Here is a 19,381-nt window from a genome sequence, read left to right as displayed (position 1 = left end):
GATAATAAAGGATATTAAAGGATACTGGACATTAAAGGATATTAAAGGATACTCGACATTAAAGGATACTGAATATTAAAGGATACTGGATATTAAAGGATACTGGATATTAAAGGATACTGGATATTAAAGGATACTGGATATTAAAGGATATTAAAGGATACTGGATATTAAAGGATACTGGATATTAAAGGATATTAAAGGATACTGGACATTTAAGGATATTAAAGGATATTAAAGGATACTGGATATTAAAGGATATTAAAGATTATTAAAGGATACTGGACATTAAAGGATACTGGATATTAAAGGATACTGGACATTAAAGGATACTGGATATTAAAGGATACTGGACATTAAATTATACTGGATAATAAAGGATATTAAAGGATACTGGACATTAAAGGATATTAAAGGATACTGGACATTAAAGGATACTGGATATTAAAGGATACTGGATATTAAAGGATATTAAAGGATACTGGATATTAAAGGATACTGGATATTAAAGGATATTAAAGGATACTGGACATTGAAGGATATTAAAGGATATTAAAGGATACTGGATATTAAAGGATATTACAGATTATTAAAGGATACTGGACATTAAATGATACTGGATATTAAAGGATACTGGATATCAAAGGATATTAAAGGATACTGGACATTAAAGGATATTAAAGGATATTAAAGGATACTGGATATTAAAGGATATTAAAGATCATTAAAGGATACTGGACATTAAAGGATACTGGATATTAAAGGATACTGGACATTAAAGGATACTGGATATTAAAGGATACAGGACATTAAATAATACTGGATATTAAAGGATACTAGATATTAAAGGATACTGGATATTAAAGGATACTGGACATTAAAGGATACTGGACATTAAAGGATACTGGATATTAAAGGATACTGGATATTAAAGGATATTAAAGGATACCGGATATAAAAGGATACTGGATATTAAAGGATACTGGATATTAAAGGATACTGGATATTAAAGGATATTAAAGGATACTGGATATTAAAGGATATTAAAGGATACTGGACATTAAAGGATACTGGATATTAAAGGATACTGGATATTAAAGGATATTAAAGGATACTGGATATTAAAGGATATTAAAGGATACTGGATATTAAAGGATACTGGATATTAAAGGATATTAAAGGATACTGGACATTAAAGGATATTAAAGGATATTAAAGGATACTGGATATTAAATGATACTGGATATTAAAGGATACTGGACATTAAAGGATACTTGACGACATTAAAGGATATTAAAGGATACTTGCTATTAAAGGATACTGGATATTAAAGGATACTGGATATTAAAGGATACTGGATATTAAAGGATACTGGATATTAAAGGATATTAAAGGATACGGGATATTAAAGGATACTGGACATTAAAGGATATTAAAGGATACTGGATATTAAAGGATATTAAAGGATACTGGATATTAAAGGATAGTAAAGGATACTGGACATTAAAGGATATTAAAGGATACTGGATATTAAAGGATACTGGACATTAAAGGATACTGGATATTAAAGGATACTGGACATTAAAGGATATTAAAGGATACTGGATATTAAAGGATACTGGATATTAAAGGATATTAAAGGATACTGGACATTGAAGGATATTAAAGGATATTAAAGGATACTGGATATTAAAGGATATTACAGATTATTAAAGGATACTGGACATTAAAGGATACTGGATATTAAAGGATACTGGACATTAAAGGATACTGGATATTAAAGGATACTGGACATTAAATGATACTGGATATTAAAGGATACTGGATATCAAAGGATATTAAAGGATACTGGACATTAAAGGATATTAAAGGATATTAAAGGATACTGGATATTAAAGGATATTAAAGATCATTAAAGGATACTGGACATTAAAGGATACTGGATATTAAAGGATACTGGACATTAAAGGATACTGGATATTAAAGGATACAGGACATTAAATGATACTGGATATTAAAGGATACTAGATATTAAAGGATACTGGATATTAAAGGATACTGGACATTAAAGGATACTGGATATTAAAGGATACTGGATATTAAAGGATACTGGATATTAAAGGATATTAAAGGATACCGGATATAAAAGGATACTGGATATTAAAGGATACTGGATATTAAAGGATACTGAATATTAAAGGATATTAAAGGATACTGGATATTAAAGGATATTAAAGGATACTGGACATTAAAGGATACTGGATATTAAAGGATACTGGATATTAAAGGATATTAAAGGATACTGGATATTAAAGGATATTAAAGGATACTGGATATTAAAGGATACTGGATATTAAAGGATATTAAAGGATACTGGACATTAAAGGATATTAAAGGATATTAAAGGATACTGGATATTAAATGATACTGGATATTAAAGGATACTGGACATTAAAGGATACTTGACGACATTAAAGGATATTAAAGGATACTTGATATTAAAGGATACTGGATATTAAAGGATACTGGATATTAAAGGATACTGGATATTAAAGGATATTAAAGGATACTGGATATTAAAGGATACTGGACATTAAAGGATATTAAAGGATACTGGATATTAAAGGATATTAAAGGATACTGGATATTAAAGGATATTAAAGGATACTGGACATTAAAGGATATTAAAGGATACTGGATATTAAAGGATACTGGACATTAAAGGATACTGGATATTAAAGGATACTGGACATTAAAGGATATTAAAGGATATTAAAGGATACTGGATATTAAAGGATACTGGATATTAAAGGATACTGGATATTAAAGGATATTAAAGGATACTGGATATTAAAGGATATTAAAGGATACTGGATATTAAAGGATACTGGATATTAAAGGATACTGGATATTAAAGGATACTAGATATTAAAGGATACTGGATATTAAAGGATACTGGATATTAAAGGATATTAAAGGATACTGGACATTAAAGGATATTAAAGGATACTGGATATTAAAGGATACTGGATATTAAAGGATACTGGATATTAAATGATACTGGATATTAAAGGATATTAAAGGATACTGGATATTAAAGGATACTGGACATTAAAGGATATTAAAGGATATTAAAGGATATTAAAGGATACTGGATATTAAAGGATACTGGACATTAAAGGACATTAAAGGATACTGGATATTAAAGGATACTGGACATTAAAGGATACTAGATATTAAAGGATACTGGATATTAAAGGATACTGGACATTAAAGGATACTGGATATTAAAGGATACTGGACATTAAAGGATACTAGATATTAAAGGATACTGGACATTAAAGGATATTAAAGGATACTGGACATTAAAGGATATTAAAGGATACTGGACATTAAAGGATATTAAAGGATATTAAAGGATACTGGATATTAAAGGATATTAAAGGATATTAAAGGATACTGGATATTAAAGGATATTAAAGGATACTGGACATTAAAGGATACTGGACATTAAAGGATACTGGACATTAAAGGACTAGGAAAGACAGGAGAGTTTGGATTCAGCATTTTGGTTCTGAGGGTGTGTCCTGGTCAACTCCTATCTGGACCTATAACAGAACTCCTCTGCATCACGACTCCAGCCACAGTGTTGGTCAGGTCAGGTTGGTGGCTGGTGTGAATGTCTATATATACAGTAGACTGTAGGTGTGTGTTACCTCATATCTGAACCTATAACAGAGTGTCTCCTCAGCATGGCTCTGCACATAGCGTTGGTCAGGTTGGTGGCTGGTGTGAATGTCTATATATACAGTAGACTGTAGGTGTGTGTTACCTCATATCTGAACCTATAACAGAGTGTCTCCGCAGCATGGCTCTGCACATAGCGTTGGTCAGGTTGGTGGTGGGTTCTTCGTTAACAGCCAGGATAGTGTCCCCGACGCCCAGCCTCCCGTCCTGACAGACAGACCCTCCACGGACCACTGACCGGATCAACATCCCTGAGCCATCCTTCATAGCACTCACTGTCAGGCCTGTTAACACACACACACACATATATATATATACCTGTAGTCACATTACAACACACTACAACACATATACCTGTAGTTACACTACAACACATATACCTGTAGTTACACTACAACACACTACAACACATATACCTGTAGTCACACTACAACACACTACAACACATATACCTGTAGTCACACTACAACACATATACCTGTAGTTACACTACAACACATATACCTGTAGTCACACTACAACACATATACCTGTAGTCACACTACAACACACTACAACACATATACCTGTAGTTACACTACAACACATATACCTGTAGTCACACTACAACACATATACCTGTAGTCACACTACAACACACTACAACACATATACCTGTAGTCACACTACAACACATATACCTGTAGTCACACTACAACACATATACCTGTAGTTACACTACAACACATATACCTGTAGTTACACTACAACACATATACCTGTAGTTACACTACAACACATATACCTGTAGTTACACTACAACACATATACCTGTAGTTACACTACAACACATATACCTGTAGTCACACTACAACACACTACAACACATATACCTGTAGTCACACTACAACACATATACCTGTAGTTACACTACAACACACTACAACACATATACCTGTAGTCACACTACAACACATATACCTGTAGTTACACTACAACACATATACCTGTAGTCACACTACAACACATATACCTGTAGTTACACTACAACACATATACCTGTAGTTACACTACAACACACTACAACACATATACCTGTAGTCATACTACAACACACTACAACACATATACCTGTAGTCACACTACAACACATATACCTGTAGTTACACTACAACACATATACCTGTAGTCACACTACAACACATATACCTGTAGTTACACTACAACACACTACAACACATATACCTGTAGTTACACTACAACACACTACAACACATATACCTGTAGTTACACTACAACACACTACAACACATATACCCGTAGTTACACTACAACACACTACAACACATATACCTGTAGTCACACTACAACACATATACCTCTAGTCACACTACAACACACTACAACACATATACCTGTAGTTACACTACAACACATATACCTGTAGTCACACTACAACACATATACCTGTAGACACACTACAACACATATACCTGTAGTTACACTACAACACATATACCTGTAGTCACACTACAACACATATACCTGTAGTCACACTACAACACATATACCTGTAGTCACACTACAACACACTACAACACATATACCTGTAGTTACACTACAACACATATACCTGTAGTCACACTACAACACATATACCTGTAGTCACACTACAACACACTACAACACATATACCTGTAGTCACACTACAACACATATACCTGTAGTCACACTACAACACATATACCTCTAGTCACACTACAACACACTACAACACATATACCTGTAGTCACACTACAACACACTACAACACATATACCTGTAGTCACACTACAACACATATACCTGTAGTCACACTACAACACACTACAACACATATACCTGTAGTTACACTACAACACATATACCTGTAGTCACACTACAACACATATACCTGTAGTCACACTACAACACACTACAACACATATACCTGTAGTTACACTACAACACATATACCTGTAGTCACACTACAACACATATACCTGTAGTCACACTACAACACACTACAACACATATACCTGTAGTCACACTACAACACATATACCTGTAGTTACACTACAACACATATACCTGTAGTTACACTACAACACACTACAACACATATACCTGTAGTCACACTACAACACATATACCTGTAGTCACACTACAACACATATACCTCTAGTCACACTACAACACACTACAACACATATACCTGTAGTCACACTACAACACACTACAACACATATACCTGTAGTCACACTACAACACATATACCTGTAGTTACACTACAACACATATACCTGTAGTCACACTACAACACACTGCAACACATATACCTGTAGTCACACTACAACACATATACCTGTAGTCACACTACAACACACTACAACACATATACCTGTAGTCACACTACAACACATATACCTGTAGTTACACTACAACACACTACAACACATATACCTGTAGTTACACTACAACACACTACAACACATATACCTGTAGTTACACTACAACACACTACAACACATATACCTGTAGTTACACTACAACACACTACAACACATATACCTGTAGTCACACTACAACACATATACCTGTAGTTACACTACAACACATATACCTGTAGTCACACTACAACACATATACCTGTAGTTACACTACAACACACTAAAACACATATACCTGTAGTTACACTACAACACACTACAACACATATACCTGTAGTTACACTACAACACATATACCTGTAGTCACACTACAACACATATACCTGTAGTTACACTACAACACACTACAACACATATACCTGTAGTTACACTACAACACACTACAACACATATACCTGTAGTTACACTACAACACACTACAACACATATACCTGTAGTCACACTACAACACATATACCTGTAGTTACACTACAACACATATACCTGTAGTCACACTACAACACATATACCTGTAGTTACACTACAACACACTACAACACATATACCTGTAGTCACACTACAACACATATACCTGTAGTTACACTACAACACATATACCTGTAGTCACACTACAACACATATACCTGTAGTTACACTACAACACATATACCTGTAGTTACACTACAACACATATACCTGTAGTCACACTACAACACATATACCTCTAGTCACACTACAACACACTACAACACATATACCTGTAGTCACACTACAACACATATACCTGTAGTCACACTACAACACACTACAACACATATACCTGTAGTTACACTACAACACATATACCTGTAGTTACACTACAACACACTACAACACATATACCTGTAGTTACACTACAACACACTACAACACATATACCTGTAGTCACACTACAACACATATACCTGTAGTACACTACAACACATATACCTGTAGTTACACTACAACACATATACCTGTAGTTACACTACAACACACTACAACACATATACCTGTAGTTACACTACAACACATATACCTGTAGTCACACTACAACACATATACCTGTAGTACACTACAACACATATACCTGTAGTTACACTACAACACATATACCTGTAGTCACACTACAACACATATACCTGTAGTACACTACAACACATACCTGATGTAGTTACACTACAACACATATACCTGTAGTACACTACAACACATACCTGATGTAGTTACACTACAACACACACCTGATGTCACACAGACATACAGACATAGAGACGAACACAAACTCAGGCCATGTCATTATAGCTTTTAAAAAAGAGAGAATATTCTCCTCAATTTACCTGGTTTTAACACAGCTGACACCTCTGATAGTGTCAATAACAGAGGTAATGTTCTGAGTGTCCCCACAGTGGGGTTTCACCTCCAATAACAGAGTGACCCCACAGTGGGGTTTCACCTCCAATAACAGAGTGACCCCACAGTGGGGTTTCACCTCCAATAAAGGGGTAATGTTCTGAGTGTCCCCACAGTGGGGTTTCACCTCCAATAACAGAGGTAATGTTCTGAGTGCCCCCACAGTGGGGTTTCACCCCCAATAACAGAGGTAATGTTCTGAGTGTCCCCACAGTGGGGTTTCACCTCCAATAACAGAGGTAATGTTCTGAGTGCCCCCACAGTGGGGTTTCACCCCCAATAACAGAGGTAATGTTCTGAGTGAATTGGGCCAACTCGTTGTACAAGGACACACACATCACCCATCCGTCTGCGCTCACAGACAGACACACACACACACACACACACACATCCCCCATCCGTCTGCAGTCACAGACACACACATACAGGGAGGAGGTGGGGAACAGGTGACTGGTGGGTTAACCCCCAACATTGAACTAATGCCAACACTGACAGACGGCTAGCGTGCACACACACACACACGCACACACACACACGCACACACACGCACACACACGCAGACAGATACACACACCTCAGTGGCACAGGTACAAAAAGGGTGCTAGGAAGATTAAACAAACACAGTTGCACACAAACATGGCTTTAAGAGGCTTGCATTGGTTATCTAGTATTCAGCAAGGATAACACACACACACACACACACACACACACACATACAACGGGAAACACAAACTTGCGGAGGAGTGCATTAGGACTACACACTAATCAGATCACATCTACACCAAGGGACCACACCAACACACTATGAGCGTACACAATTTGAAGTTAGATCAAAAATAAATGACGTTTTATGTATGTTTAAAATATATAGTTTATTGATTTTTTAAAATATTTCTTCTCTCATTACATTCAAATTACAATACAATCATAGTGCATATGGGTTACAGCCACATAGACAATCACAGTTATTGACCTCTGAGCGACGCTACAGTGAAAGGTCTGATAGGTACACGAACAGACAGCACTTTCCTTCACAGCAACTGTATATAAATATATATATATATATATAAATGTATATATATATATATATAAATGTATATAAATATATATATAAATGTATATAAATGTATATAAATATATATATATATATAAATGTATATAAATATATATATAAATGTATATAAATGTATATAAATATATATATATATATATATAAATGTATATAAATATATAAATGTATATAAATATATATCAATACATATCAATGTATATCAATATATTTAAATACATATAAATATATATAAATATATATATATATAAATATATAAATTTATATAAATATATATAAATGTATATATTATATAAATGTATATAAATATATATCTAAATATATATAAATGTATATAAATATATATAAATATATATCAATGTATTACAATATATATAAATACATATAAATATATATAAATATATATATAAATATATAAATATATATAAATGTATATAAATCTAAATATATATAATCTGTAAAGATAACATCGAGTAATATAATATCATATTAACTATCATGGTTTAACCGCTTATTTTTGTCTGTAGGTTTTCCTTAAGACAGACATTTCCAGTTAATAAACAGGCTAGTAAGAACCCACAAAAACCACAAAGACAGAAACAAAGAAATCAAAAAGCAGTTTCACGCATTTGTGAAGAAACCGTCTCAAACGAACCAAGAACTAAAGTGTCACGCATTTGACCTCTCACAAACAAAACAAACATGAAACAACACCCCCATGCATTCCCCAAGGCAAGAAACAAAACATCACAGACTAACAAATGTTCTCACACACACACACAACCGTCTCTTTTTTTTTTAGCAAACTACGCGTTAAAAACCAAACGAGACGTTCACATAAACGGTGTTCTCACATAAACGGTGTTCTCACAAATGTGTGTTCTAACAAACGATGGGGTCCACAAAACAAACAAAACACGAATTAGGATTCTCACAAATCTCTCACAACTTTCTCAAATGTGTTCTCACAAAAAGGTGAGTTCACCAACAAAAAAACACATGTTCACACAAAACTGCCAAAGCCATACCATACACAGTACAGTAAGAAATATATATATATAGTTGTAAATGTAGAGCTTTATCTCTTTGGTGTCATCCTGAACATCTAATGTTGGTAAGGTGTCAGGCAAGGTAATAACTATAAACACACCTTAGTGCTAAAATAACAACGATATGCTCACAACATTCTGTCGTCCCAAATGGACCAACAATAATTCCACAAAGCATTCTAGGTCTGAATGGTCACACACAAAGTAAAGTAGCCAAACTACACTGCCGAAGTCTGATACGTTCAAAAATGGATTCTGGGAAACGAACTTCTCTAAAGTGATGGCAAATTAACCAAATCAATAACATGACTATAGTCCTACCATGTTGCTGACAAACCTAGAGACAAAACAGACAGTTGTCACTGGCATTCCTGTCATTACAGTGATGATGACAATGCGGCAAGTAGCCTAGTAGTTAGAGTGTTGGGCCAAAGGTTGCTGGGTCGAATCCCCGAGCTGACAAGGTAAAAATCTGTCGTTCTGCCCCTGAACAAGGCAGTTAACCCCACTGTTCCCCAGTAGCCTAGTTAAATAAAGGTTCAGTTCTCTGTCTCTTTCACAGTCAACAACATGGGTTTTCTTAACAGAGGTCCAATCTCTCTTTCACAGTCATCAACATGGGTTTTCTTAACAGAGGTCTTTGTCTCTTTCACAGTTAACAACGTGGGTTTTCTTATTAACAGAGGTCCACTCCCTCTTTCACAGTCAACAACATGGGTTTTCTTAACAGAGGTCCACTCTCTCTTTCACAGTCAACAACATGGGTTTTCTTAACAGAGGTCCAATCTCTCTTTCACAGTCATCAACATGGGTTTTCTTAACAGAGGTCTTCTGTCTCTTTCACAGTTAACAACGTGGGTTTTCTTATTAACAGAGGTCCACTCCCTCTTTCACAATCAACAACATGGGTTTTCTTAACAGAGGTCCAATCTCTCTTTCACAGTCATCAACATGGGTTTTCTTAACAGAGGTCTACTGTCTCTTTCACAGTTAACAACGTGGGTTTTCTTATTAACAGAGGTCCACTCTCTCTTTCACAGTCAACAACATGGGTTTTCTTATTAACAGAGGTCCACTCTCTCTTTCACAGTTAACAACATAGGTTTTCTAATTAACAGAGGTCCACTCTCTCTTTCACAGTCAACAACATGGGTTTTCTTATTAACAGAGGTCCACTCCCTCTTTCACAGTCATCAACATGGGTTTTCTAATTAACAGAGGTCCACTCTCTCTTTCACAGTCATCAACATGGGTTTTCTTAACAGAGGTCCAATCTCTCTTTCACAGTCAACAACGTGGGTTTTCTTATTAACAGAGGTCCACTCCCTCTTTCACAGTCAACAACGTGGGTTTTCTTATTAACAGAGGTCCACTCCTTCTTTCACAGTCATCAACATGGGTTTTCAGAGGTCCACTCCCTCTTTCACAGTCAACAACATGGGTTTTCTTATTAACAGAGGTCCACTCCCTCTTTCACAGTAAACAACATGGGTTTTCTATGGTGCCCTTAATAAAAAGTGCAAGTCAACTTTCTTCCTCTCTGTTCTTCCTCTCTCTCTTCCTCTCTCTCTTTCTCTCTCTTTCTCTCTCTTTCTCTCACGTTTTCAACTTGATTGATTGAATTCAGTACGACTTTATAAATTCAATAAGCCCTTTTAACAGATATTCCCTTTTTAAGAAACACCAGTGTTCACCTCATCTCCTGAAAAAATCTTTGACTTCCCTCGATTATCAGCTTCTCCTCCTCTCCGCCCAGTATCGCCGTGCCGACGACGTACACACACAGACACCCCGCCACAATGAAAAACACCGATAACATACCAAGGCTACGGTTGCCCCTGACAACAGTGATTGTCCTCTCAAAATGGCTGCCGAAAGAAGGGGGCGGGGCCAGGAGCTTATCGCCGTCCTCCATGTTGCCGCTGGAACAATGACGCTGAGATTTCTCTTCCTGAGAAAGATAACAGAAAATAAAGGGATGAATCAATCAATCAACGGAAGGATGGATGAATGAACTGATGGATGACTGGACAAAAAGAAGGATAAACGGATGAATGAAGGGCGTGAGACAGTAGCCTAACTGTTTGTGTCCAATGTATCGCTGTCCATTTGTAGCAGGTCTACAAGCTTTTCAGAACAGTTAGGGACGTCAAGAGAGCTTCTGTGTTGTACTTAGAACAGGTGTACGGTAGAGGTAGCATGCTTGGTGCCCATAATCAACACCGGGAACCTTAACATTTCAGAGAAGCATTGGCTGATTCAGTGTAATTTAAGTGAAAGTCGAAACACAAAAAACCTGCTGAGTGATTTAATGTCGGACAGTGAATGATTATAACGTCCTCACAATGAAGAAGACACTAGGCACTAGCACTTTCTCTGAGCCTAGCCCGATGACACTGATCCAGCTGGCCCGATGACACTGATCCAGCTGGCCCGATGACACTGATCCAGCTGGCCCAATGACACTGATCAAGCTGGCCCAATGACAATGATCCAGCTCGCCCAATGACACTGATCCAGCTCGCCCAATGACACTGATCCAGCTGGCCCGATGACACTGATCCAGCTGGCCCAATGACACTGATCAAGCTGGCCCAATGACAATGATCCAGCTCGCCCAATGACAATGATCCAGCTCGCCCAATGACACTGATCCAGCTGGCCCGATGACACTGATCCAGCTGGCCCAATAACACTGATCCAGCTGGCCCAATGACAATGATCCAGCTCGCCCAATGACACTGATCCAGCTGGCCCAATAACACCGATCCAGCTGGCCCAATGACACTGATCCAGCTGGCCCAATGACTCTAAACAGGAAATAAACTAAGCTATAGACGAAACAGTGTTGTATCTACAGGTCAGTACAGGAACCTATAGACGGAACAGTTTTGTATCTACAGGTCAGTACAGGAACCTATAGAGGGAACAGTGTTGTATCTACAGGTCAGTACAGGAACCTATAGACGGAACAGTGTTGTATCTACAGGTCAGTATGATACAGGAACCTATAGAGGGAACAGTGTTGTATCTACAGGTCAGTACAGGAACCTATAGAGGGAACAGTGTTGTATCTACAGGTCAGTACGATACAGGAACCTATAGAGGGAACAGTGTTGTATCTACAGGTCAGTACAGGAACCTATAGAGGGAACAGTGTTGTATTTACAGGTCAGTACGATACAGGAACCTATAGAGGGAACAGTGTTGTATCTACAGGTCAGTACAGGAACCTATAGAGGGAACAGTGTTGTATCTACAGGTCAGTACGATACAGGAACCTACAGAGGGAACAGTGTTGTATCTACAGGTCAGTACAGGAACCTATAGAGGGAACAGTGTTGTATCTACAGGTCAGTATGATACAGGAACCTATAGAGGGAACAGTGTTGTATCTACAGGTCAGTACAGGAACCTATAGAGGGAACAGTGTTGTATCTACAGGTCAGTATGATACAGGAACCTATAGAGGGAACAGTGTTGTATCTACAGGTCAGTATGATACAGGAACCGAGTATGGCAGAATGTGAACACCATTTACTGAAGTACAAACAATTTGGAATAGGCCACTTCTCTAAGGGGTGGGAGGATAAAAACATACCCTAGGTTGACTAGTTCCTATTCACACACTTGACTCATATCTTTCCATTCGTTTGACCTGAACAGGTACTATAGCAAACAGTAAGGTGAGCTGTGACTATTGATCCAGAGAGTGAGATGGCTGCCTGCTTTAGCATATAAACACTCTGTCTTGTTTTTCACTTTAGCTTGTTATCATTTCCACACGATTTCGGGTACTTCGTTACACTAACAGAGCAAAACGTACTTTCTAGAGTTAGCATTGTGAGCACTGCTTCTTATTCCAAGTTATTTCGGTCCTTACAGTAGAGTAGCGAAGCTAACCCTGAGGTGTTGATGTCACTTGACTGTTAGGGAGGCTTCTTACCGTCAGTGTGGAGCACGGTTGGCTGTTCCTCTGCTGTGAGCCGTAGCTGTTAGCATGCGCCTGCTGTGTGGAGGAGGCTAGCATCCCAGCTGAGTGGAGAGTGTCCTTCTCATCTCTCGATAACGACTGGGTCTCGTCTCTCGACGACCTCGACGACTCTGGGATGGACTCCAGGACACAACACTCGATCTGGGGGATACGTGAAAGGTCAAAGGTGGAGGGTCAGAGGTGGAGAGGCTCTGTAGGAAACGGAGAGGAATATAGACCCGATAAGAGTTCTGGTCTGACCGAATTAGCATCGAAGCTAACAGGGTAAAGAGAGTAGTTGTGAATGGGGGAATTGGACACTCTCTTTCTCTCTCTACCTGTCTCTCTCTCTTCACCTCCTCCTCAACTACCTTTCCTTCTCTATTTCTAGTCTCTCTCCTCAACTCCTCCCCACCTACCTTTCCTTCTCTCTTTCTACTCCCTCTCTCCAACTCTCTCTCTCCCCCCACCCCTTTCTCTCTCTAGTAGTGTGGTCAGGCATTGTGTTCATTTCTCAACACCATGAAATATTCAGCAGGTTGGTAACAAGAGGTTCTCTCTGCTGCCCTACTGTTACTAGGACACAGGCAACAACAAGAGTTACAACACACTGAGGGCAGAAATAAACTACATAAACTACATGTACTGACTGTGTTATGGTGTAGATATAAACTACATATACTGACTGTGTTATGGTGGTAAACTACATGTACTGACTGTGTTATGGTGGTAAACTACATGTATTGACTGTGTTATGGTGGTAGATATAAACTACATGTACTGACTGTGTTATGGTGGTAAACTACATGTACTGACTGTGTTATGGTGGTAAACTACATGTACTGACTGTGTTATGGTGGTAGATATAAACTACATGTACTGACTGTGTTATGGTGGTAGATATAAACTACATGTATTGACTGTGTTATGGTGGTAAACTACATGTACTGACTGTGTTATGGTGGTAAACTACATGTACTGACTGTGTTATGGTGGTAGATATAAACTACATGTACTGACTGTGTTATGGTGGTAGATATAAACTACATGTACTGACTGTGTTATGGTGGTAAACTACATGTACTGACTGTGTTATGGTGGTAGATCTAAACTACATGTACTGACTGTGTTATGGTGGTAGATATAAACTACATGTACTGACTGTGTTATGGTGGTAGATATAAACTACATGTATTGACTGTGTTATGGTGGTAAACTACATGTACTGACTGTGTTATGGTGGTAAACTACATGTATTGACTGTGTTATGGTGGTAGATATAAACTACATGTACTGACTGTGTTATGGTGGTAAACTACATGTACTGACTGTGTTATGGTGGTAAACTACATGTACTGACTGTGTTATGGTGGTAGATATAAACTACATGTACTGACTGTGTTATGGTGGTAGATATAAACTACATGTATTGACTGTGTTATGGTGGTAAACTACATGTACTGACTGTGTTATGGTGGTAAACTACATGTACTGACTGTGTTATGGTGGTAGATATAAACTACATGTACTGACTGTGTTATGGTGGTAGATATAAACTACATGTACTGACTGTGTTATGGTGGTAAACTACATGTACTGACTGTGTAATGGTGGTAGATATAAACTACATGTACTGACTGTGTTATGGTGGTAAACTACATGTACTGACTGTGTTATGGTGGTAGATATAACCTACATGTATTGACTGTGTTATGGTGGTAGATATAAACTACATGTACTGACTGTGTTATGGTGGTAGATATAAACTACATGTACTGACTGTGTTATGGTGGTAAACTACATGTACTGACTGTGTTATGGTGATAGATATAAACTACATGTACTGACTGTAGTATGGTGGTAGATATAAACTACATGTATTGACTGTGTTATGGTGGTAAACTACATGTATTGACTGTGTTATGGTGGTAGATATAAACTACATGTATTGACTGTGTTATGGTGGTAGATATAAACTACATGTACTGACTGTGTTATGGTGGTAAACTACATGTACTGACTGTGTTATGGTGGTAGATATAAACTACATGTACTGACTGTGTTATGGTGTAGATATAAACTACATGTATTGACTGTGTTATGGTGTAGATATAAACTACATGTATTGACTGTGTTATGGTGGTAAACTACATGTACTGACTGTGTTATGGTGGTAGATATAAACTACATGTACTGACTGTGTTATGGTGGTAGATATAAACTACATGTACTGACTGTGTTATGGTGGTAAACTACATGTATTGACTGTGTTATGGTGGTAAACTACATGTACTGACTGTGTTATGGTGGTAGATATAAACTACATGTACTGACTGTGTTATGGTGTAGATATAAACTACATGTACTGACTGTGTTATGGTGGTAGATATAAACGACATGTACTGACTGTGTTATGGTGGTAGATATAAACTACATGTATTGACTGTGTTATGGTGGTAAACTACATGTATTGACTGTGTTATGGTGGTAGATATAAACTACATGTACTGACTGTGTTATGGTGGTAAACTACATGTACTGACTGTGTTATGGTGGTAAACTACATGTACTGACTGTGTTATGGTGGTAGATATAAACTACATGTACTGACTGTGTTATGGTGGTAGATATAAACTACATGTATTGACTGTGCTATGGTGGTAGATATAAACTACATGTACTGACTGTGTTATGGTGGTAAACTACATGTACTGGCTGTGTTATGCTGGTAGATATAAACTACATGTATTGACTGTGTTATGGTGGTAAACTACATGTACTGACTGTGTTATGGTGGTAGATATAAACTACATGTATTGACTGTGTTATGGTGGTAAACTACATGTATTGACTGTGTTATGGTGGTAAATATAAACTACATGTACTGACTGTGTTATGGTGGTAGATATAAACTACATGTACTGACTGTGTTATGGTGGTAAACTACATGTACTGACTGTGTTATGGTGGTAAACTACATGTATTGACTGCGTTATGGTGGTAGATATAAACTACATGTACTGACTGTGTTATGGTGGTAAACTACATGTACTGACTGTGTTATGGTGGTAGATATAAACTACATGTACTGACTGTGTTATGGTGGTAGATATAAACTACATGTATTGACTGTGTTATGGTGGTAAATATAAACTACATGTACTGACTGTGTTATGGTGGTAAACTACATGTACTGACTGTGTTATGGTGGTAGATATAAACTACATGTACTGACTGTGTTATGGTGGTAGATATAAACTACATGTACTGACTGTGTTATGGTGGTAAACTACATGTACTGACTGTGTTATGGTGGTAGATATAAACTACATGTACTGACTGTGTTATGGTGGTAGATATAAACGACATGTACTGACTGTGTTATGGTGGTAAACTACATGTATTGACTGTGTTATGGTGGTAGATATAAACTACATGTACTGACTGTGTTATGGTGGTAAACTACATGTACTGACTGTGTTATGGTGTAGATATAAACTACATGTATTGACTGTGTTATGGTGTAGATATAAACTACATGTATTGACTGTGTTATGGTGGTAAACTACATGTATTGACTGTGTTATGGTGGTAGATATAAACTACATGTACTGACTGTGTTATGGTGGTAGATATAAACTACATGTACTGACTGTGTTATGGTGGTAAACTACATGTACTGACTGTGTTATGGTGATAAACTACATGTACTGACTGTGTTATGGTGGTAGATATAAACTACATGTACTGACTGTGTTATGGTGGTAGATATAAACTACATGTATTGACTGTGCTATGGTGGTAGATATAAACTACATGTACTGACTGTGTTATGGTGGTAAACTACATGTACTGGCTGTGTTATGCTGGTAGATATAAACTACATGTATTGACTGTGTTATGGTGGTAAACTACATGTACTGACTGTGTTATGGTGGTAGATATAAACTACATGTATTGACTGTGTTATGGTGGTAGATATAAACTACATGTACTGACTGTGTTATGGTGGTAAACTACATGTACTGACTGTGTTATGGTGGTAAACTACATGTACTGACTGTGTTATGGTGGTAAACTACATGTACTGACTGTGTTATGGTGGTAGATATAAACTACATGTATTGACTGTGTTATGGTGGTAAACTACATGTATTGACTGTGTTATGGTGGTAGATATAAACTACATGTACTGACTGTGTTATGGTGGTAGATATAAACTACATGTACTGACTGTGTTATGGTGGTAAACTACATGTACTGACTGTGTTATGGTGGTAGATATAAACTACATGTATTGACTGTGTTATGGTGGTAAACTACATGTACTGACTGTGTTATGGTGGTAGATATAAACTACATGTACTGACTGTGTTATGGCGGTAGATATAAACTACATGTACTGACTGTGTTATGGTGGTAAACTACATGTACTGACTGTGTTATGGTGGTAAACTACATGTACTGACTGTGTTATGGTGGTAGATATAAACTACATGTACTGACTGTGTTATGGTGGTAGATATAAACTACATGTACTGACTGTGTTATGGTGGTAAACTACATGTACTGACTGTGTTATGGTGGTAAACTACATGTATTGACTGCGTTATGGTGGTAGATATAAACTACATGTACTGACTGTGTTATGGTGGTAAACTACATGTACTGACTGTGTTATGGTGGTAGATATAAACTACATGTACTGACTGTGTTATGGTGGTAGATATAAACTACATGTATTGACTGTGTTATGGTGGTAAACTACATGTATTGACTGTGTTATGGTGGTAGATATAAACTACATGTATTGACTGTGTTATGGTGGTAAATATAAACTACATGTACTGACTGTGTTATGGTGGTAAACTACATGTATTGACTGTGTTATGGTGGTAGATATAAACTACATGTACTGACTGTGTTATGGTGGTAAACTACATGTACTGACTGTGTTATGGTGGTAGATATAAACTACATGTATTGACTGTGTTATGGCGGTAGATATAAACTACATGTACTGACTGTGTTATGGTGGTAAACTACATGTACTGACTGTGTTACGGTGGTAGATATAAACTACATGTATTGACTGTGTTATGGTGGTAGATATAAACTACATGTACTGACTGTGTTATGGTGGTAAACTACATGTACTGACTGTGTTATGGTGGTAGATATAAACTACATGTACTGACTGTGTTATGATGGTAGATATAAACTACATGTATTGACTGTGTTATGGTGGTAAACTACATGTACTACCTGTGTTATGGTGGTAGATATAAACTACATGTACTGACTGTGTTATGGTGGTAAACTACATGTACTGACTGTGTTATGGTGGTAGATATAAACTACATGTACTGACTGTGTTATGGTGGTAAACTACATGTACTGACTGTGTTATGGTGGTAGATATAAACTACATGTACTGACTGTGTTATGGTGGTAGATATAAACTACATGTATTGACTGTGTTATGGTGGTAAACTACATGTACTAGCTGTGTTATGGTGGTAGATATAAACTACATGTACTGACTGTGTTATGGTGGTAGATATAAACTACATGTACTGACTGTGTTATGGTGGTAGATATAAACTACATGTACTGACTGTGTTATGGTGGTAAACTACATGTACTGACTGTGTTATGGTGGTAGATATAAACTACATGTATTGAC

At 37.0% G+C, this 19,381-nt stretch overlaps 1 protein-coding gene across 1 annotated transcript in view; it reads right to left on the bottom strand.

Moving 5' to 3' along the window:
• LOC110517093 (multiple PDZ domain protein-like) overlaps positions 1 to 19,381 on the bottom strand; it is a 159,415-nt gene that overhangs the window by 48,621 nt on the left and 91,413 nt on the right. Inside the window, exons 17-19 of the mRNA XM_036972458.1 lie at positions 13,669 to 13,857; positions 11,544 to 11,673; positions 3,833 to 4,031 (exon numbers count right to left, since the gene is read on the bottom strand). Coding sequence (XP_036828353.1) covers positions 3,833 to 4,031; positions 11,544 to 11,673; positions 13,669 to 13,857 — 518 coding nt within the window. The remainder of the gene's footprint in view (positions 1 to 3,832; positions 4,032 to 11,543; positions 11,674 to 13,668; positions 13,858 to 19,381) is intronic.

This window comes from Oncorhynchus mykiss, unplaced genomic scaffold, assembly GCF_013265735.2.
Source record: "Oncorhynchus mykiss isolate Arlee unplaced genomic scaffold, USDA_OmykA_1.1 un_scaffold_161, whole genome shotgun sequence".
Lineage (NCBI taxonomy): Eukaryota > Metazoa > Chordata > Actinopteri > Salmoniformes > Salmonidae > Oncorhynchus > Oncorhynchus mykiss.
Note: the sequence above shows the minus strand (reverse complement) of the source record. Positions and strands in the feature narration are given on the sequence as shown.